This window comes from Abramis brama, assembly GCF_963993115.1.
Source record: "Abramis brama genome assembly, chromosome: 19".
NCBI lineage: Eukaryota > Metazoa > Chordata > Actinopteri > Cypriniformes > Leuciscidae > Abramis > Abramis brama.
The window spans coordinates 7,152,727-7,174,242 of record NC_139981.1 but is presented as its reverse complement, the minus strand read 5'-3'; the positions used below and the strand labels follow the sequence as shown (position 1 = coordinate 7,174,242).

Genomic DNA, 21,516 nt, shown 5'->3' with positions numbered 1-21,516 from the left:
GCTGTATAGAATAGCTAATTTTGGACCAAATGTTGGTTTGTACTTCACAAATTTATATTTCTCTTAAATTAAAGAAAAAATATTGTTGGATTATTTTCACTTTCAATAACTTGTGTATCAGGATTGAAAGCAGTGTTGACTATATTAAGGCGTTTGATGCACTAAACCATAACATACTTTTACCTAAATGATCATATTTAAATTTTTCAGTTAATACAATTAAATGGATCGAGTCTTATTTTACAACAAGGAAATTGAAACATACATTTCCCAAAGAGACTGTTCCACAGGTGTTCCTCAGGGGTCTACCCTGGGGCCCCTACTTTTTAGTTTGTACTTGAATGATCTAACACATGCCAGTCCAGATGTACATACTCAAATGTAGGCAGATGACACTTTGATTTATATGCATGCCAAAATGAAAGAACAGGTGGCACGTAAATTATGAGTTATTTAGACTCTCACCTGACATTCAAAAAGCACAAGTTTTATCTTAGAAATAACAAATTTATATATAATCAACTTTCAATAGAAGCTGCTGAAGTGTTTTTCTGCATTCTATTTTCTTTTCTTTTTTCTTATTGTATTACATCATGGTCACAAGCAGGAAAGTCCACTCTCAGACCTTTACACAGTAAGTTTATATAAATGTGCTTTAAAAATATTTGACAATAAACAAAATAGATATAATCACTGTTATATAACCAAAAAGTAAAATAGTCTACTTTTAATAATTGTGTTATATTTGTTAATAACCTTGTACCACCATCCTTGAAAGAATTTGTCTCTTTGTGTGCTGAGCTCACAAGACAAACATGAGCTTCTTCAAGAGGTGATTGCAAAGAGCACTTTAGAGCTTCTGACTTTGGTTGTTCAGCTTTTTCTCTAAGAGCTGTTAATAACTGCAACAAGATACCAACTAACATCAGACTGTTTTATTCTAGCACATTTGAAGTTACACTTGAAAATATGATTATTGATGAGTCTTTGTTTTAGCTAAGTCATGCGATTGACTTTTTCCTTCCCAGGGACTGCAGATGAAATGTAGCTCTGTAGCTAATTCTGGGGCAGTTATTGACTGTTCATTGTCCCTATTAAGTGTGTGTGTGTGTGTGTGTGTGTGTGTGTCTCTCTCTCTCTCTCTCTCTCTCTCTCTCTCTCTCTCTCTCTATATATATATATAATTATTATTATTATTATTTATTTGTTTTAAACAGTACAGCTAAACCAATTTGTGTAAAACTTTACTTGTCTTCCTGTCATGCATCTTCAGTATCCAAATTTAAGGAATCTTACATTTTTTTTAGGGCTGTGAAATGATTAATCGTGATTAATCGCATCCAAAATAAAAGTTTGTGTTCACATAATATATGAGTGTGTACTGTGCATAATTATTTTGTATATATAAATACACACACATGCATGTATATATTTAAGAAATATTTGCTTAAATATACTGTATATACAATTTGTATTATATATAAATATAAATATTTTATGTATAAATAAAAAAAAAATCTTAAATATATACATGCATGTGTGTGTATTTATATATACAAAATAATTATGCACAGTACACACACATATATTATGTGAACACAAACTTTTATTTTGGATGCGATTAATCGCGATTAATCGTTTCACAGCCCTAATTTTTTTAAATATGAGGTATATCATGTGTTAACAAAGATGGGACAGCCCCTTTATTTTACTTACAGATACTTTTTATCATAGGTTATGTTGGATAATAGATACATCTAAAATATGTATAGTTTTTAGACAATATGTACAATATGTAAAGTTCCCATAAGAAAAAACATGGAATTATGCCATTAACTAAATGCGGCACCAAGTGTAGCCTTTACACATTGATGTAATATGCCTCGCTTTGGCTTTTGCTAGTGTTCAGAATTGAGTTCCACCTTCAAGTAAAGGCAGCTGCTCTTGGAGACAGATGAGCAAACGGCAGGGAAGCTCAGAAGGCAGCCACTCTGGCCAAAGCTTGAACATTCAAATCAAGTAAAAATAGACCTCATTATCACACAAACCCCATGTGAACTGTATAGTCACATGACATAGGCATCAAGCAGCACCCATAGTGGTTTGTCCTGTTTCTACAAAAATCTACAGTCATACAGTAATACATATCATATATTAAAATATATATTTTAGTTAGTGGAAAATACTAGATTATATTACTATAATTAGCAAATTCATATTATAAACGTGCTATGCCTTTACATGAAAAAATTAAATGTAAATACTGTATGTTAATGCATTAAATGAGACCTAATTGACACGTTGCAGGGTTCAAAAATAAGGATGGCCTTATGCTGTGACAAAAGATCAGAAAAAAGATAAATGCATAAAATTGTTGAGACCTGCATTTTCATACTAAGCGAGGACATGAACATTCAGAGAAGAAATAGGCTTTGTTCAACAAGCCCGTTCATACATATTCAGCATGATTATCATAAATGAGCAATTCAATTACTCAGTACTGACTTCACCATAAAATTAAGTAAAACATTAATTTTGTAGGACGCCTTGATCAGAATAAAGATGAACTGCGCTCCACAGAGCAACTGTAGATAGAGAGCATGTAGAAAAAGTTGTTAAAAGAGATACATTGAAATGCACCATGGGTGGCTTAGGTTGTGATTAGGGCAGGTGTAACTCACTGGGAGGCAGGGTTCCATTATAGGCTGTTGGCACGAAACCCACACTGTGTCTATGAGGTCGGTTAGGAGAGGAACGCAGTATTTCCCTCTGCTCCAGAGTGTCACCATCATTTGAATAACTCTGCCAAACACCCACACACACACACACAGTATTAGATAATGCAGTATACAGTTCTATAGAAAGTTATAAATGTTTCTACATATTATAGAATATCCTAATAAATGGCTGGTTAGCTAATAAAATATACTCAACATTTTTCATTCTTTACATCATATTCAAAATATTGACGATTTGCTACTATAATCACTATATGGATATTTTTCTTACAAAAACCCATCGCTTCACTTCAGAAGGCATTTATTAACCCACTGGAGTCGTATGGATTACTTCTGGATGGATGTGCTTTTTAGAGCTTCAAAAACGTGTGCACTATTCAATGCCATTACAAAGCTTAAAAGAGCTAGGATATTATTTAATATAACTCTGATTGTGTTTGGCTGAAAGAAGAAAGTCATATACACCTAGGATGGCTTGAGGGTGAGAAAATTATGGGGTTGTTTTAGTTTTTGGATGAAATATTCCTTTAATATTACTTCTACATTTCTGACTCAATACATATCATGTATTAAAATATATATTTTAGTGAGTGGAAAATACTAGATTATATTACTATAATTAGCCAATTATAAAACATTCATATTAATAAAAGAACGCTAAGCTAGTCTTCTGCACATCATCATCATCGTGTGTCAGCACTTCTAATGTTCTCTTCCCCTCTCTCTTTCTTCCTGGTGCAGTGGGAGATCAATCTCAGGCTGCAAGGCTAATTAAAACTGGGACGGCTGGCTGTGTCAAGCCCAGCGGATCTATAAATTCACCTGGAAGCTCTGGAGAGCAATGGTCTGAGGAGTCATCCTGCGCCTGAGGGCCGGGGCCGATTTGGGCCTTGGGCGCTTCACTTCTGGTTCCTCGGGCCGCATCCGACCAATGTCCTCCTCGCAGGACTTCCTGGAGCTCAAGACCTTGCCCTCGCGCCCCACCTCGGTGAAGTACAGGTTACCGTTGCGGTCCTCCTGCTTGGGTTCGGAGATAGAGATTGTGGTGATGGTGGACTCTGAGGTGGAGCTTCCCTGATGTTTGTGCTTGAACTTGAAGGAGTCGCTTCGTGTGGGTGGGGTTGGAGGCGTTGGGGCGGAGTCTGCTTTCAAAGGTTGAGGCGAATGGTAGTCCGTCTTCGAGGGTGTATCTTGCCTTTTGAAGGCATCGGCTTCAAAGATGGACTTCCTTTGCTTGGGTGACCTGTAGATGGAGAGTTGCGCCGGGCTGTCAGTTGACATGGAAACACCCACCACCATTTTAGGCCAAGTGCCGCCACTGTGTTTCTTCTCTAGGGTGGTTTCCAGGGTAACGCATTCGGGGCCGACTGACTCGGAGCGGGTATAGCAGACCTCCTGAAAGGCACTGCCGCTGTAGCGGGCCAGTCCCAGCTCTGAAGCGGGTCGGAGTGTGTTAGGGTGCAAGGTGGCGATTGGGAAGACCTTCCTTTCGGAATAACCACTCTCCTCTGCGTCTGTCCTGGTCTTTCTTCTTTCGCCGCCCACGTCCCCACTATAAATGTCCGTCTGAGTGGAACTGTTGTGTTTGAGGTTTCTGCTGTTTCGTGAATGAACATCTGACAGGTGGATTCTGCCGTTAGATTTTTCGGCCTCCCTCAGGCTCTCAAAGATGTTCTGCCCCGATGTGCTCCGAGGAAAGAACTGTTAATGGACAGGTTCAGCATGACTGGCATAGTTAAAACACCACAACATCAATAATACAAACATTCAGAGGTACAGTACATAACCTACAGTTACTGTGGCTTATTTCATAAAAGGCCGGTTTTAGTGGCTACACGAGGATTTCTGGATTTCTGGCTTCAAGAAAATGGATTGGTTTAGCGATGTTCATTGCTATGGTAACGTGCACTACATACCTAACCCGATCCAGAACAAGTTTTCATTCAGAATAAGAGATTGCAAACCAAAACTGGACCAATCGGATGCAAGCAAGATGACAAATGACATATAGATGATGAAATAAAGTCACTCCCAATTCACTCTCAACTTTTAAAATTCCTAAACTTACATTTTCATTTAAACTCTTTGTGAACCTATGTGAATTATTAATTAAATCAATTTAGTCGATTCACTTGTATTAATATAGTCTGATCTTTTCTGCTCCCTTCTCAAACTTTAGTCCTGCCTTGTAGTAAATGCATTTAAACTCATGATATTTTTCAGAACGGTCTCTTAATCTTCAGCAGAGAAGTGAATTGTGCCAACTCTCTAGGAAGAAGCAAATCAAACCGACGCTCTTCATGCGTCACGTGATTGGCTGTCACACTTTCAGGTGCACATGTTCTAGATTTGTTAGGTTTTCTCAACTCTAAACCAACTCTGAAACTCAAGAGTTTGTTCAGCTAGCTTTGTGTAACAGGCCACAGGTCTGTTAGAGTTATTTCAACCAATAACAAATTTACTCATTGCCAAGCTCCACCCCAATTCATGTTTCATGTTTATTTGGGAATGAGGGGATTTGGGAATCCACAGAAAATGCTGTGTTTATGCTTTCAGGGAACCTTGTGTAACTATGTTTGAGAAATTATATGTCAGTAAAAAAAAAAGTATATTTTTAGATTTTTTTTGTGTAAAATTCAGTTCAAAACTATTTAAATGCTATCTTAACGGTTAGTATTAGTCAGTAACTTGGCATTACGCAGGAGCTTAGCAAAGGCTCAACTGATTACTGAAAGCAGTAATGAGAACAACTACAAACTAGCCTAATTTCCAAACCTGACTTCCTCAGTAACGCTTCAGAGTTGGTATTCTAACTTAGACACAGCTGTCTCAAATACGACTTGGAATAAATGTCACGGCAGCATCTTGGCATTTGGTAATGAGAGCGGCGCACACGCTCAGACAGCAGTGAGAGAACAATCACCTTCATGAGGGAGAGAGCGAGCGAGTCCCTGCCGCCCCTCAGCAGAGCCTCACATTCACTCAGAGATTTGTTATCCAGAGCGATCCCATTTATCTAGGGAAGAAGAAATTTAGGTCAGCGCTTCACCAAAGAAAAGTGCCAGCAGACTTTTCAATCCTTCTATTTTCAAACTCAGAAATGACTTCGGAAACTTAAGAACAGAGACAATTGATGCCTGGTGAATGAAAGGATGGTGAACTTTTAAGATCTCCAGTTCAGATAAATCCTTCCATCTTTTTAAACGTAAAGGGATTGTTCACTCAGAAGTAAAAATTCTGTCATGGTTTACTAACCATCAAGTCCTTCCAAACCTAAACCGACTGACTTTCTACTGTTAGACAAAAACAGAGGAATGTTGAAGAGTTGTACTAGCCATTTAATGATACTGTAATGAGACTCAGAATGGAAAAAAGAACCCTAGTATCAAAAAAAGTGGTCCATACTACTTGTGCACTATATTTCAAAGTACCGAACTTGTTATTCATCAAAAATAGCTCTCAAATCAAATATGGTGCTATTAGACATCAGGTTTGATGTCGGCAACACAAAAGAACCAATCGCGTCCAATTTCAAAAGGCATTTATGTGATTTTGTAGTACATACAAATAATGTAGTCCATTTGAGCACTAAACATAGGTGTTATTAGTGGACTTTTTTTCAGTCTATCAGTGTTATTGTTAAACTATTAAAATATATTTTGTTAATTGAAATAAAGATTAAATAAATATAAATACATAAAATTTAAACAAAGAAAATTTTGAAATGTTGCCTTGAACTAAAACTGTATTTTTTTATTTTATTTTTTTTACAAAATTACAACCTTTTAGAAATATTTTTAAAACAAAACCTAATAAATGTCAAAAGCACATAAAATTAATAAAATCAAATTGTAAATTGAAAACATAAAAATAAAAAGCTAATTGAGAATATGAATAAAAACTAACACTTCCTCAAATTAAGCTATCGTATGACTATGGCAAACTTTTACGATACCTCTGTTGGTGTTTTTGTGTCATTTTGAAGTTCACAAGTCCCCGTTTACTTTAATTATATGGAAAAAGGCAGCCAGTACATTCATCAAAGTTTCTCTTTTTGTGCTTATGTTTCCTAAATGGCAAACCATGCAGGTTTACAACAATTTGATTACGAGTAAACCATGACACAGTTTTCGTTTTTGAGTGAACTATTCCTTTCATGATAAGATCCAGCAAATGTAGCAGCACTATTGATTGAGCCGTCTGACATGGCCGATACTGGAGCCAAAAGGTTACAGATATCAACTACCTATTATCTAGCATGCGAGTTAAAGTAACACCTGATCTGTTCTCAGGATTAACATCTGTGTTACTTATCACCGGAGTGGCAGCTATCGCTTAGCACATCACCTGTCTTATATTCAGTCACCTCCATTTAGGGAGTGGAGTGGATTTGATTGGCAGTTCGTCAAATGAGCCCCCATGCATTTAAGATAAGTAACTGGATTAAAAATGTGCTTCAGTTAGGAGATTGTGATGAGAGCTAAGGTCAGACTTTTATAAGAGCAAAACGTATCCTTGACATCAGCGATCTTCCTTCAATTTGAGAAAGGATCGCATGACTGCTTGATGACTTACGGCAATGAGGCGGTCTCCGATGGTAAGAGATCCCTCTCTGGCAGCAGGACTGCCCGGTGCGATAGCAGCCACGTACACGCCACCCTCAAGAGTGATACCAGCGTCTGGGAGGGTGCAGACCAAAATTAAAGGTCATTAATAAGAAAATAAAGGAAATTAGCCATAGAAACGGTCAAATGAGTTGGGGAAGATGTGGGAAGATACAGAAGTAAGTGATACCTTTGTGTCCGATGAGATTAATATGGACAGGAGTAACCAGTCTTCCTCCTAAAGATTTTCTCCTGCGAACGACCATATTGATTAGCCCGCCTCCGTTAAGTACGGCTTTGATGACCTGCTTCCTGTCTTTGTGAGTCAGGTCCACATCATTTATCTTCAGCAACCAATCATTCACCCTATTGAGAGAGAGGCACAGCCGGTCAGGACAAAACTATAAGCAGGGAAATGACTGTATAATCATTCCAGAGGGCATTATCTGAAAAACACTCAATATCTGAATTCACCTCAATCTTCCATCCGCGATACTTCCTTTGTCCACCCTGGTCACAAATATCCCACAATCCCCTGGTAAATATGGATCATTCACCCCCTCTGCAATATCAAACCCCATTGCCTTCAAATCCATGTCGTCCTGTTGGGAGGATATTGATGGAGAGACAGATGAGACCTCTCCACATGGAGAAAAAATTAACTAAAATGAAGGTAAAGTGATGTGAATGAGCATCCTGGAACAATTAAAAAAACAAAAAACAGAAACAAAACAATTATAGGTTATACCTTTCTGACAAATACATTTCCTTTGCAGTCATTTGTATTTGCTGGGTTAGTATTTTTAATGAATCATTCACACAAATTTGTGAACAACATACTTGAAAACTCCGGACCGAAAAAAAAAAAAGGGAAAAAAAAAGGCTTTTCTAGGAATCAGCAGTTTAAATTGTTTCAGAAAATTCTTATCTTAGAATAGAAATGCATGTTACTTAGGTAGCAATGTTTTGAAACAACACCAATGTCTGTGGTGACATCCTAAACTGTAAAGTGACTGTACGATTTAAACAAGTTTTGACAGATTTATGAGACATCATACGGAGGTAAGACGAAAAGATTAAAGACAGTCAGTTTCCTTCAGATCCCTACCACCCAAAAACTCTGTGAGTCGCGTGAATGGCCCATTTCAATAATCAAAAAGGCTAAGAGTTCAAAAGTATGAACCAGTTCGACAGATTCATTGAAAATAATCAATGACAAAGAATGCTTCTCTCAAAAATATAACATTTGTAGTTTTGTTCTAAATGAGAGTAATATATAGCTAAAAACACTTTACAACTAAAACTACAAAAATGTGTATTCCCAACAGAAATTTTGGCTACACTTTATACTACAATAGATGCACTTATAATGTACTGCCAAATAAATCACTAGTATCACACAGTAAAATAAATCACACAGTAATATAACCTAACTCCATGGGTTAAGGTTAGGTTCAGTGTTCGCACCTAGTTATTACCCAGTTATTGTAATTACTGGTAATTAATTGGCAAGTACATAATATGTACATGCAGAACAGGCCTGTAAAATAAAGTCCTACTGAAATTTTCTTGCTTTTTCCAGGCCTGGAAAACATATTCCCAGATATGTTCCCTAACTATAATCTACCTTTAAGATCACAATATTTTCCTTCATCCCTTTTAGCTGTAGTGCTTTGGATTTCTGCATTCTTACCCGATCCTTCTCAAACTCCACCACCTCAGTCTCCCACTCTAATGAGTCTGTGTCTATGGCTGAATCATGGGAGCTGTGAGCCATTAGATGGCAAAAACGCGCCTCCTTTTCCAACTGGCTCTCCATCTTCTCCCTTTGTTGGTAGAGAGCACAAAACAAGACAGACTATTTTCTCTCTCATCTCTCCAAACAGTCATCTAATTCATCTCACGCCCACAAAAACCAACACAAAATAGAATGTCAAATGTCAAGTCTTTGTAAAGACCATCACTTTGTTTAAAAAGCTGCTGATGCAAGACTGGGAAAGCCTCTGTCCTACGGGCCAGTTGGATAATACGGCTTGGCATCAGGGCATCTTTTGGCACAGTTTGTGCAATCTAGAAACACCTGTGCTAAATGGAGATGTTATAAAAGCAGCATCAAGGTCACACCTCAAAACTGGGTAGAACAAAACAGGATCAAGTAGTTGGGGAATACTATGATTCATAGACTCAGAGGGAGGAAAGCCTGGAGGGCATCAGTGACGTAAGAAAAGAAAAGTCTAGTGCAAGAGGGTGGGGGTGCTCTGGAGTTTTAATGGCGATGGAATAACCACTAGGGGGCGTTTGAAGGAAGAATTTGATATGACGCATACTGCGTCCCAAATCGCATACTATCCGTCCTAAATAGTATTCGAAATTGGAAATGTCCCAAATCGCAGTATGTTGAAATGAGTATTCCAAAGACACCCGGATGGTCTACTTTTTTCCGGTTAGAATCTGATGTGCAGATCCGTGCATACTCTAATGGCTAATATTGCCCACAACCCATTGCGTGTTGGACGAGGATTCGATACTACAAACACGAATAAAGTGTTAAAAAAACTACAAACTTGACGGATGTGCGAGTCCGAAGGTTAAGTAGAGAGGTAGATAAAGGGTTTGAGTGATTAATCAGTATATAACCTGACAAAAAGATATTTATTTAATGTTATCCACATTATATTTCATATGCAACAGCATTGTGAACTTTTGTAAAGATACGTTTGGTCATCAACTTTGAAAAACCCAGGACTGGCAGATCAACGTGCTACTATATTTCTCTCCGAAACGGCAGGAAATTAAATTGAATGTGGAGGATTTTAACTGTGACAAGATGATAGACAGGGCAGTTTAAACGGTGACAGGATGTGTGTAACTAAGCGACAGAGCTGTCTGTTAAAGACGCAGTTATGGCGAAGTAGTATGTCCCAAAGCTTGCATACTATTCTTCTACACACTCAAAAGTATGTACTTTTTCTTCACAAAAACAGTACATACTTTCAGGGTATAGTATAAGTAGGTGAATTGGGACACAGCGTGAGCCTTGTAACCAATTAACAGACCCTTAATTAATTCCAGCAGGACCATGAATCATTTGCCATAAATTAATATGATTGGCCATTATAAGTGTGAAACAATCTGCTGCTTGTCAGTTCACATGCAAAGAAAAAAAAGTCATCATTATTTTACCTATCAATTATTTATTTAAAGACCCACTCCGATGAAAATCATGTTTTTCTAGGTGTTAACATGTTCTTGTAGCATTTTTCTCATGTTAGAGGACACATCTTGAGAAAAATAAGCTCAAAGTTGTATTTCTGAGTATTTCTGCATTCAAATGTCTGTGAATCAGTAGCACAGGTTTTGTGATTTTGGCTAAAAATGGCATAATCATCATTTAAACACCACTGAGAATGTTTAAAAATAGCTCAAAATATGATCGGAGTGGGACTTTAATGTTATTTTGCATTATGATGTTATCTATTTATCTTATTTATTAATTTATGCATTCATATTTACAAGAGGTTGGGTGTAAATGTAATCAAATGCCTCACATTATCGGTATATTATCTGTCAAAAACTGACTGAGATTGGCAGAAAAGTGTTTACTTGAGCTCTTTAAGTTCCCTTGCCGCATCGTTCCGCTGTTTCCTCATGTCGTCAAGATTACGCAGGGCATCAGCCAGATCGCTGACGGCACGGTCTCTCTCTCTGCGCAGGTTATCACACAACGTCCTGCCAAAACACAGCAAACACGCTTTCAAGCATCAGCACCAACAGTTGCTTATTTTAGATAAACTCAATGTCAAGCGCTACCGTATGCTCTCTCTCTCAGCAACAATCTTGTCTCTTTCCTGAAAGGCCCAATCTCTGCGACACTTGGCCACCTCTGCCTCCTGCACGGCCTCCTTCAGCTCCTGAGACATGGCCTCACACTGCTTCCTCAACACATCAATCTCCTTATTGGCACGCTCCATGTCCAGCGTAGCAGAGTCTTGTTTCTGTAGCAAAAACATCCATGATGAATATGACTGCAAGATAATTTCATCCCCCAAATTAAGACATCTGTAAAGTCATATTAGTGAAATGAGTTATATAAGCTTCACCAGGGAGGTGAGAATAGCAACTTTGAGCCTTACAGCTGTTCTAGAGAAGCTAGAGAGACCTCTAGTGGACTTTAGCAGCACTGCTGCTTCAGCTTCAAGCTGACTCAATAAATCAGCTTTGGGGTTTTTCTACTGGAATAATCCAATGGCTCAAAGCTTATGAGATTTTTATGAGCTTTGTGGCTTGAAGTGTTTGTGTGTGAATACTGGTGTGAAAAATCAAGACAGACAGGAACAAAGGTGAGGATGTCCCTTAGACATTTCTGCTTGTAGAACAGCAGATAACTGCAGTGACAGTGGTTAAACATCTCAAATAAAAAGCTGAATCATAATGGTAAAATACAATATAAAATATCACACTTGTTTTTGAGTCATGGTGCAGCAGAAACACAAGTTACTCTGAATCTAATACATAATCAGTTAAAATGTGTTAAGGGTGATGATACTACTGTTAAAGAGTTTAGGGTTGGTATTGTAACATATTAATGCTTTTGAAAAAAGTCTCTCATGCACACTGAGTCTGCCTTTATTCAATCAAAAATACAGTAAAACAGTAAATTGTCAAATATTACTACAATAATATTTCAAATAACTGTTTTCTATTATAATATATTTTAAAATGTAATTTATTCTTGTGATGCCAAAGCAGAATTTTAAGCATCATTACACCAGTCTTCAGTGTCACATGATCCTTCAGAAATAAGTGTAATATTCTAATTTTGGTATTTAAGAAACATTTATTATAATTATTAATGCTGAAAACAGTTGTGCTGCTTAATATTTTTTGTGGAAACCATGATACCAAACTTTTGAATGGTAGTTTTTATCATATTTATAGATTTCAACCATATAATTTTTTCATAGACGTAAACAGTCAAACATAGAAACAAATGTTGAATCTGAAGATTAGAGAGAGAGAGAAGAGAGAGAGAGAGAGGGTTCCTAAGGCCCTGCGTGCGTGTGTGCGTGCGTGCGTGCCTCTGTGTGTGTGTGTGTGTGTGTGTGTGTGTGTGTGTAATATGAGAGTTGAGATTAAAATTCACGAACATCCCGTCAAAGTCTATTGGGTTTTTTTTGCCCGCTTTTCCGTCCGCTGTGTTGAACATCGTAGGTCCGATTGCTTATAAAAGTAAGAGCACACCTCTCCTCAATCAGCCGGTCGATTTGACACCTCATTCATGGGTGTATAACAAACGATGCGGGACGAGTTACGGAAGCACCACTAAAAATAAATTACTTCACTATAAACATTTCCATGATTAATTTTCCTTCCATTTATCATAGTCTTTTTAGGCCTGGAAAATTCCCTACATCTTCCAGGTTTTCCATAGAAGACTGGATGTAGCTTCAGAATATGAAATAACATTTTTTAATAAATGTCATTAATGTGACCATATGTTGTAAGCACCTGTCTGGCCTGATAGTATTCCCGTAGTAACTGGTCTCTCTGGATGATGGCTTCTGTTCTCTCTTTCCTGGCCACATCTCTTTCCTCCCGCACGGTCTCGATGTCTTTACAGGCCTGACTCAGCTCTTTCTGGGCCTCCGCTTTGTCCTTCACCTCATGGCAGTATTTTTCCAGCAGCTCGTTTCTCTCACAGATGGCACGGTCTCGATCCACCAGCGATGAATTTAGCTCCTACAAAAAGACACCAACGTCAGCGACAGTTATACGCTATTGATTTAAAGTGCTTTTTCAAAACGACATGTTATATTAACTGGCCGCCTAGCACAAACTTGGGAACAGAAAGGTGATTTACAGAACAGAGAGCATATTATAACAAAGCCCAGTCCAACTTAATCTTGAATACTGTATACAGGGATACAGTGACTGCTGACCATAAAGATTGTGTGTGCATTTTGGGATATTGCATTAAAAAAACACTGAATGGAAAAGCCAAGATGCACATAAATTCAAAATATGTTCATAAAAAACAAATACGCTCAATGGAGGCGGATGTTTTTTGTTTTTTTATCCAGTAAGAGGACGAGCATAAACTATGATAGAAACATTTAGCAAATAAATCCCTCAATGCACACCTAATAATTAATGTGACTTTGCCTCAACAGTGGATGTGATTGGATAACTGGACTAACCAGCAGACCAATTTCATTGCACGGCTTCTCAAATGCAAATGCCTGAGCCAAAGTCTGTCATCAGAATGATTTGGGATAATGACCTCCCAGAAGCGTCTCAGACGATTGCATTCCCAAACATCAGGCATCCGACGCAAGATAACATGACAATGTTTATTGCATTTCATCTGCACGCTCTGAGAAGCAAGTCATTTATAATGTAGGACAAAAGAGCCACAGTGGCTTACCCCCATTGCAGCAACTTCCATTTTTATTACAGATATTTTGCACTAATTTCCTAGGAAGTGACAATTTTATTCTCTTGAACAAATGGGATGGAAATCACAAATGTTTTATGATATTCGCAGCTTTGAATGGAAACATAGCTAATATGTTGTCTGACATCAGTTACCTGTCGGAGAGCTTCCAGCTCCTCACTGGCCACCACCCTCTCAGAGGAGGTGTTTTTGAGCCGGGCCTCTGCCGCTTCCAGCTCCGTCTGCAGCTTGTCCACCTCTTTAATGACCTGGTCCCTCTCGCTCATGATCAGTCTGTATTCATTAAACACAGAATCCCGCTCCTCCTTGTACTTCTCTCCATCCTTCACCGCCTTCAGCTGGAAGTTCTTGTAGCGCGTCACCTCCGACTGAAGTCTCTCCATCTCTCTCTGCAGCTCCTTGTTCTGTGCTGAGGCCTTATTCAGCTCCTGCTGCACGGAGTCAAATCTGATGGGGTTCAAATTAAACATGTCAATTAATTAGGAATCATTTTGATCAATGAATGATTTTATTATTATAATGCTTAAGTACCACTTTTATAAGCGGGGCATGTTAATTGATGAACTGAATTGATAGATTGGCAGAAAGATTGGTCATTGACTGTACTGACCGATCAGAAGTCAGGACCATAATTATACGATTTATGTGAAGGATATAAACAATGTATGCATCCTGTATAAAATGTATGACAATATACACTACCCAGACAACAACAATAAAAAAAAAAGAGTCACTGTTTGGATTTAAATAGCAAATGGTTAAAAGTCTATGATTGGATCATTATTGCAGTGCTTATGTTTCTAGCATATTATATGTTTGGCAACAGTTCTTCTAACCCTAAAATAGAAGTAAATGTTGTGATGTTATTTTCATCAAGAGAGATCCCAAAGACTTCCAATGAATTTAAGGGTTGTATTCAAGAGGTGCCAATTCATGTGTGAAAATTATTCTTCATGCTCCCTCCCAACCATTCTTTTACAATTTGCGCCTGATAAATCTTGTCATTCTGGAATATGGCCATGATGTGTCTCCCTACATGGTTGTTTAAGAAATGAAAAGCTACACACTCCATAAATTAGGATTAGAAGAACTGTTGGCAAACATATAACAGGCTAGAAACATAATAATCAATGCAATAATGATCCAATCATAGACTATTAAACATTTACCTATTTAAATCCAAACAGTGACTTTCTGGGGGGCCGGGCAGTGTATTTTATGTAATGCCTGTCATTCACAACTTCTACTCATCCCTCAATCCTTGTGTGAATTTATTAAGTATTTAGGCAAATCTGATTATGCTTTCAGCTGTTTAACATTTTACCACAATTCAATACATTCAGAACTTTTTGTCTCAAACTCAATACAAAAAAAAAAAAAATCCATCAGACTGTGTTTTATGTGATTGCACTGTCTGAAAAAGTTAGAAAGCGGTTGATGTATGACCTTTAAATATAAACAATGTACATGTCTTGTATAAACTGTGTGCTGATTTATTTTATGTTATGTAATGACTGCCAATCAAAACTTCTACACATCCCTAAATCCTTGTGTGGGAATTTGTTTAATAATCAGACAAAGCTCGGTTTAACATATTTTACCATATTTCAATTCATTCCGCACTTCTTGCCTCAGACTCAGAGCATAAAATGCTGCAGATTATGTTCGACATGACATGACTGTAGTTCAAAAGTTGTTGATGTATAATCTTTAAATTTACTCGTAGTGTGTTACACAACACTTAAAGCAGACATTGAAGGCGACTGATGCTGCTCGTACCGTCTCATAGATGAAGACCACTGCTGTTGGTACTGGATGGCTGTGTCGCGCTGTTTAAGCAGAGCGTCTGTTTGTTTTTGCAAGCGCCTGTTCTCCTCCTCCACCTGCTCCAGTCGACTCAGATCAGTGTTGTGACTGGCCACCTTCTCACTGTATCTTTTGCTCAAGACGTCGTATTCCTTCTTCACCCCCTCCAGCTTGTCCATCGCTGTGTCGTAGAGCTTGTTCAAAACCTCTGATGACCCGTTCTCCCTGATTACCTGCATCAAAAAAAGGCTTTCATGAACCTGATTTACTGTGTGGTGTCAAAAAAATATATAAAAAATACAAAAATTATAAAATGAGATTAAAAAACAAAGGTTTAGCCTTTTGACACTACTTATTTGTAAAAAAAAAAAGAAGTAAAGGGTATGTGTTTTTGACTACATTGGCCAGTCCAAAAGATATTGTATTGATATTGATATGCAGGCATTATGCATTAATGTAAAATCCAACTGATTGTCTGACGTCTGAACATACTGCCTATTTTACAATGGTTTTGAATGTGGCTCATCATATCACATTTCAGAGTCTGGACTGTCAATGTTATAAATTTGCTTTTATCATCACTTGAATTAAACTTTTACAATGCAAACACCAGAGGGCGATCATGAGTCTATAAAACATCTACTGTACTCGCATGCAAAATGCTGTCACTGTTTTTTTTTTTATACACAAAAAGGCAACACTGCATTCAGTATTAAACAAACAGCATTAAGTTCACTTGTTCTGCAAAATGCTGACCTATTAGAACACTATATGTCCTAATGACATAATCGAAGGCAATTCCCTGTCCGGGCAATAAACCCACACATCAGTAGGGCCTGACCAAACCACAGTGGGATTGCATATGCCGAGTGATTGGCATCTTTATCTAACTCTCCTCTAGGCCATGTAATCAGTGCTTAGAGTATTGACTAACTACAAAAGCCTCTGTCCTTCTCCATCCGTCAGGCAGCACTTGCCCTTCCAGGCTGACCTTTTCAAGCAGGCGGAGTGTGTTTTGTGCAGCCTGTGGGCAGCGTAAGCACTGCTGACGGGTCAAAACACGCTTCAATCTGTACGCTACAGAACAGATCCTTTGGCATGCCTGATGTAACCACTTTGTGACAATTAAGACCGCTCCAGACACACAAGCAGGAGATATCCTAATGCTCTAAACTTTTCCATTTGTGTTTGTGGGTTTAATCCGGAAAGGAAGCCTGATAAATCAATCCGACAGGAAAAGGTTGATTCCTTCTTGGCAGCAGAAGAGAGCAGACAGTGTGTTAACACGGTGGCATCTGATTGAATAATCTCCTGTCCCCTGGCTTCCTATTTATGTCAAGGTCAGATTTGGTTGCACTACCATGGGATGCCCAGCCTCCGGATTTACAATACAAACGCTGCAGTTCATGATGCAACAGACGCACTAATCCCACAACAGTCTGCGCTGCGGGGGAACGACAAATTCTGCAATTTAATTAACCGTCCCTGGAGTTCTCCGAAAAACTCAGGGATCGATTTTGGCAGACTAACGTCACTTTCTGGCTGACGGCAGTACCATTAGGCCTGTTTCACACTGCAAGCGTTAAGAAGCGCATATGTATTTTGGTGCCCATATTAACAGGTTACATTCACACTGTGTGCATTAGCAGGACGCTGCTGCGAAGAAGAAGCGGTTATGAAAATAGAGTTTTTGCTGCTTATAGCACGCTGAAGTAGCTGACAACATGGAGAAAATTCACCATAAACCTATTCTACCACTCAAAAGTTTGGGGTCAGTAAGATTTATTTATTATTTATAATAAATACTTTTATTCCTCAAGGACGTATTAAATTGACAGTAATGACACAGAAAAGACCATTATAATCTTACAAAACTTTTCTACTTCAAAATAAATGCTGAACAGTTGAGCTTTCTATTCATAGAAGAATCCTGAAAAACGAATGAATATTGCAGCATTACTGTTTTTTTTTAATGCTAATAAGAAATGTTTCCTGAGCACCAAATCAGCATATTAGAATGATTTCTGAAGGATCATGTGACCCTGAAGACTGGGGTAATGGCTGCAGAACATTCAGGAACAAACACTGTCTGTGTCTATTCAGTCTATTCATCTGACTGAACCCAGACAATTTAATAAGTTAATAGCTACACTTTGGATTTAGGGTTTTATTCTAAAGTAATTGGATATAATTTGGATTTAAACACGATCCCCTTCTTCGTTGATTTATTAGATTCTTCCCCTTCTTTATTCAATTTCTCAACTATAAAGTCTGTAATAACTCACAAAGGCACACATGATAACAATTTTACAATTTAAGCCATTATTGAAAGAAATACTCATTGTAGTAACCCAAAAATCACTTGATTTTCTTTATGGAGCCACAGCAGAATGCAGTGTTGGGGATAAGGCATTACAAGTAACACAAGTCATGTAATTAGATTACTTTTTTTCAAGTAACTAGTAAAGTAACGTATTACTTTTAAATTTACAACAAAATATATATTTTTTACTTTTTTTAAATAAGTAGCGCATGTTTTGTTTTCCCATTTATTGACTGACAATATCTCTCATTGAAGCTTTGCAGACTCTGCTGTGTGTGTTGAACTGCGTTCATGTGTTTTGAAGGAGCTGTGGCTTTGGAGACGCTCTGAAGGGAGGAGGGTGGGTTGCTTTCAAAGCTAACTTGTTATTGCTAGCCTCTCCGCAATTGCCTGCCCTACCTTTAAATATGTTAAATAACAAAAATATACTTTATGCATTTAATCTCACTTTATTAACCAATGTCTTTGCTGCTGACTTTCGGTGATCCAATACAACCAAACTAAGAAAAAATGACTTTAGGTAAACCTCACATTTGCATTTATTTATTTAAAAAATATATATATTGCTAAAGTAAGAGTGTTGAACTTTCATCTCCTGTGTCCTGTTCTATATAATGGCAGCACAGCTGAAAGGTTTGCTTGAGCTGAGCCCTCTACTGTACAGACGTAAAGTGGGTTTCCTTTTTCCTTTTACTTTCGGTGAGAAAGGGCCTTTACCTTTGCCAAAAATTAAACTTTGGTGTTTATACCAACCAAGCCCAGCCCAGGTGAGAAAAAGTAATGCAAAAGTAATTTACCGCATTACTTTCCATAAACTGAGTAACTGAGTAACACAATAAGTAAATTTTTTAGGGAGTAAAAACAATTTAAAAGTAACTTTCCCCAACACAGGTCAGTGTGTTTCTGTTACAGCATTTCATTTACACACGTGTATGAAACACATCTCAGTTGTCCCTGGAGTGTGTAAAGTCAGTACCTGTTGTTGCTGTAGTCTCATGTCGGCCACCTCTCTCTGGTCTTCAGAGTGAAGTCTCCTGAGCTCCTCACAGCTCTGTTTCAGATGGTTGTGTTCCCGAACCAGCTTGCCGTTCTCTCTTTTCATAACCTCCATCTCCTCCTTTAACTGAGACTGCTCGCTTAAGAGACGGCTGTGCTGTATGCTGATATACAAACACAAAACAAACAAACGAGGTACGTTACATATTTTGCAACTCCATTTACCACATGAGAAACTGCATCACCCTAGGAACACACTGCATCACCCAGTCTAGGTAGTTACAACCAAAACTCTTGTAAAAACAATCAGAAATGCACTGATCTAGAAAAGTAACTCCACAGTATATTAGCATAGACAGTAAAAGAAATGGACACAGCCACCCCATAGACTTCAACGGAGAAAAGTGAAGCAAATTAGCAGCTCTCATTTCCTGATGGCTGAGCGTACTGTGCAGACTCAAACTGAGCTTGATGACGTAGATGTGACGTGAGCAACCTGTCTGACAGTTGTAAGTCTTCTAGTAGCTGTGCCAAGAGAAATCTGAATCATTCCCTTCCGAATCTTGCAGAGACAGAGAGCGTGAGTAGGAGCTGTCCATGATCTAGGAGCAGGAGCAACTTTATGACTCTCTACGGGCTTCTCCCTTGACTTTATCAGACTTTATGCCTCTACGTCCCCCCGACTGACTGCGAGCTTCTCCTCCTGTCTATACGATAATTTCCAGAGAGTCGCGTGGTTATGACGCAATCGTTAGCCTATTTTTACAAAAACTGCTTCTACGGGGCCATAACGTAAGATACAAGGTAATGGAGCCTTTTATACATTGTCGTGTTTCTTTAGAAATAAACAATGGACAAATAGAGTCTTTAAACGCCTCAGATGTAAAGTTATTCGCTGTCAAAGTGACGCCAAAATGAATGGGAGTCAATGGGTTGCTAACAGCAGATGATGGCTTGTTAGCCAATGGCGGCCCTTGGGGATGGTACGCTTTCCAGGTGCTGGATTACCCCCCTGTATATTAGTAACTACACAGTGATTCGGTTCCAAAATCTAGTAAGCCATCTATGTAGGCATCATTTTAAGGCATCATAGGAGTGCTTTAAAATGTAAGCAACATGATGTTGCTGTTCAAAGACGCTCAACAAGATGTACCTTGTTTTGGACAAATTCTAACAAAGCATCACACGTACCCTTTAAAGAGAACGCAACTCCGTAATGCATGGCAACAAACTCCATCCAAGATAGCAAATGAAAAAAAATTTATATATGAATATAATTCGACACTTAAAAATATCCATTCGATCCATTCTAAATTGAATTAAAATGAACTTTACACAATATTTGTGTTGTGTATTTTATGCTTTTTTAGAGTACAAGTAAAATAAAACATTTAATCAAATTTCAGCCATCATCATTTCTTGATGCGGTACACTGCAGTTCTAAGAGACCTTGTTTTCTGACAAATTCTTAGATAGCATCACTCGTACGTCACAGAGAGAGCAATCCCATAATGCATTGCAACAAACTCATCCAGGATGGCTGACAAAGCGGGGGAAAAAATTTAATTATGCATATAATTCAATATAAAAAAAAATATCAATTATCTATTTTAAATCTAATTAAAATTATCTATTTTACCCAATATTACAGTTTTCATTATGCATTTTATTCTTAAAAAGTACAAAACAAAACAAAAAAATTTAAGTCTTTTGGCGCAGTTCTGATTCTTGTTTTTGGCCAAAATCAATTATGAGTTGTGTCTTGTTGTGAGGAGCGATTTTTATTTTTATTTTTTAATGCACAGGGTTTCTGCTCATGTAGAGTGTTCCAAATCAGTTCTATTTTAGTTTGGATGCTACCAGTGGACAACAAGGAGGCTCAAACTGAATGAATGTTTCCGTTCTCAAGACATCAGTAATATGCAAGCAGCATGACAGAGAATGGCTGTGTGTGAGTGCGTGCTGTAATCACACACTGTTGAGGGAATGGGGAATATGGGATTAATCCCTAGTCAACTCAATCTTCATCTCTTTGTGCCCAGCAAAGATGGGGACAGGAGGGCATGTGTCCTTACATTATAATCAGATTACAGCCGCTGCACATCTGTGTATGGAGGGACGGTATTATGTTGGTGTGTGGATGACCGCACAGTGGCAAACAAGGGTGAGTCAGAGACAACGGAGCAGAACAAACTTCCTTGTGTACACGCTCAGATATTGCCAACTGGTTTAGATAACGAGGCTACATTAAAACAATGTCACTTAATATAATGATGACATATGACAGAGCAGTTTTAAAATATCCTGTGGCTGTGCTTTCTCTATAAGACTTTTTATAGATAAGACACTGAAGGGATAGTTCACACAAAAATGAAAATTCTGTCATCATTTACTCACTATCCAAACCCATCATAAATTTTGTTCTTCTGTTGAACACAAAAGAAGATTTATTTTTTTATTTTTTTTTTTTGTTTTTTTTTTGCTTTTTGTCCAATGTTTTGGACCCCACTGATGTTGATAGCATGGACAAAAACAGTTAAATACTCATCAAAAAATATAACATGAGGGTGAATAAATGGTGAAAAAAAGTTAATT

The 21,516-nt window shown here is 37.9% G+C and overlaps 1 protein-coding gene across 5 annotated transcripts in view; it reads right to left on the bottom strand.

Annotated features, from left to right (window-relative positions):
* dlg5a (discs, large homolog 5a) overlaps positions 1 to 21,516 on the bottom strand; it is a 68,752-nt gene that overhangs the window by 19,005 nt on the left and 28,231 nt on the right. For all 5 annotated transcript variants that reach the window (XR_014603624.1, XM_084093864.1, XM_084093866.1 and 2 more), the window contains exons 5-17: positions 18,902 to 19,085; positions 15,576 to 15,835; positions 13,931 to 14,243; positions 12,851 to 13,081; positions 11,153 to 11,337; positions 10,946 to 11,071; positions 9,036 to 9,168; positions 7,817 to 7,944; positions 7,533 to 7,708; positions 7,314 to 7,417; positions 5,662 to 5,754; positions 3,561 to 4,439; positions 2,682 to 2,802 (exon numbers count right to left, since the gene is read on the bottom strand). Coding sequence is in view for 4 of the 5 variants with exons in the window: in XM_084093864.1 (XP_083949990.1) it covers positions 2,682 to 2,802; positions 3,561 to 4,439; positions 5,662 to 5,754; positions 7,314 to 7,417; positions 7,533 to 7,708; positions 7,817 to 7,944; positions 9,036 to 9,168; positions 10,946 to 11,071; positions 11,153 to 11,337; positions 12,851 to 13,081; positions 13,931 to 14,243; positions 15,576 to 15,835; positions 18,902 to 19,085 (2,933 nt within the window). In the remaining variant the exon portion in view is untranslated. The remainder of the gene's footprint in view (positions 1 to 2,681; positions 2,803 to 3,560; positions 4,440 to 5,661; positions 5,755 to 7,313; positions 7,418 to 7,532; positions 7,709 to 7,816; positions 7,945 to 9,035; positions 9,169 to 10,945; positions 11,072 to 11,152; positions 11,338 to 12,850; positions 13,082 to 13,930; positions 14,244 to 15,575; positions 15,836 to 18,901; positions 19,086 to 21,516) is intronic.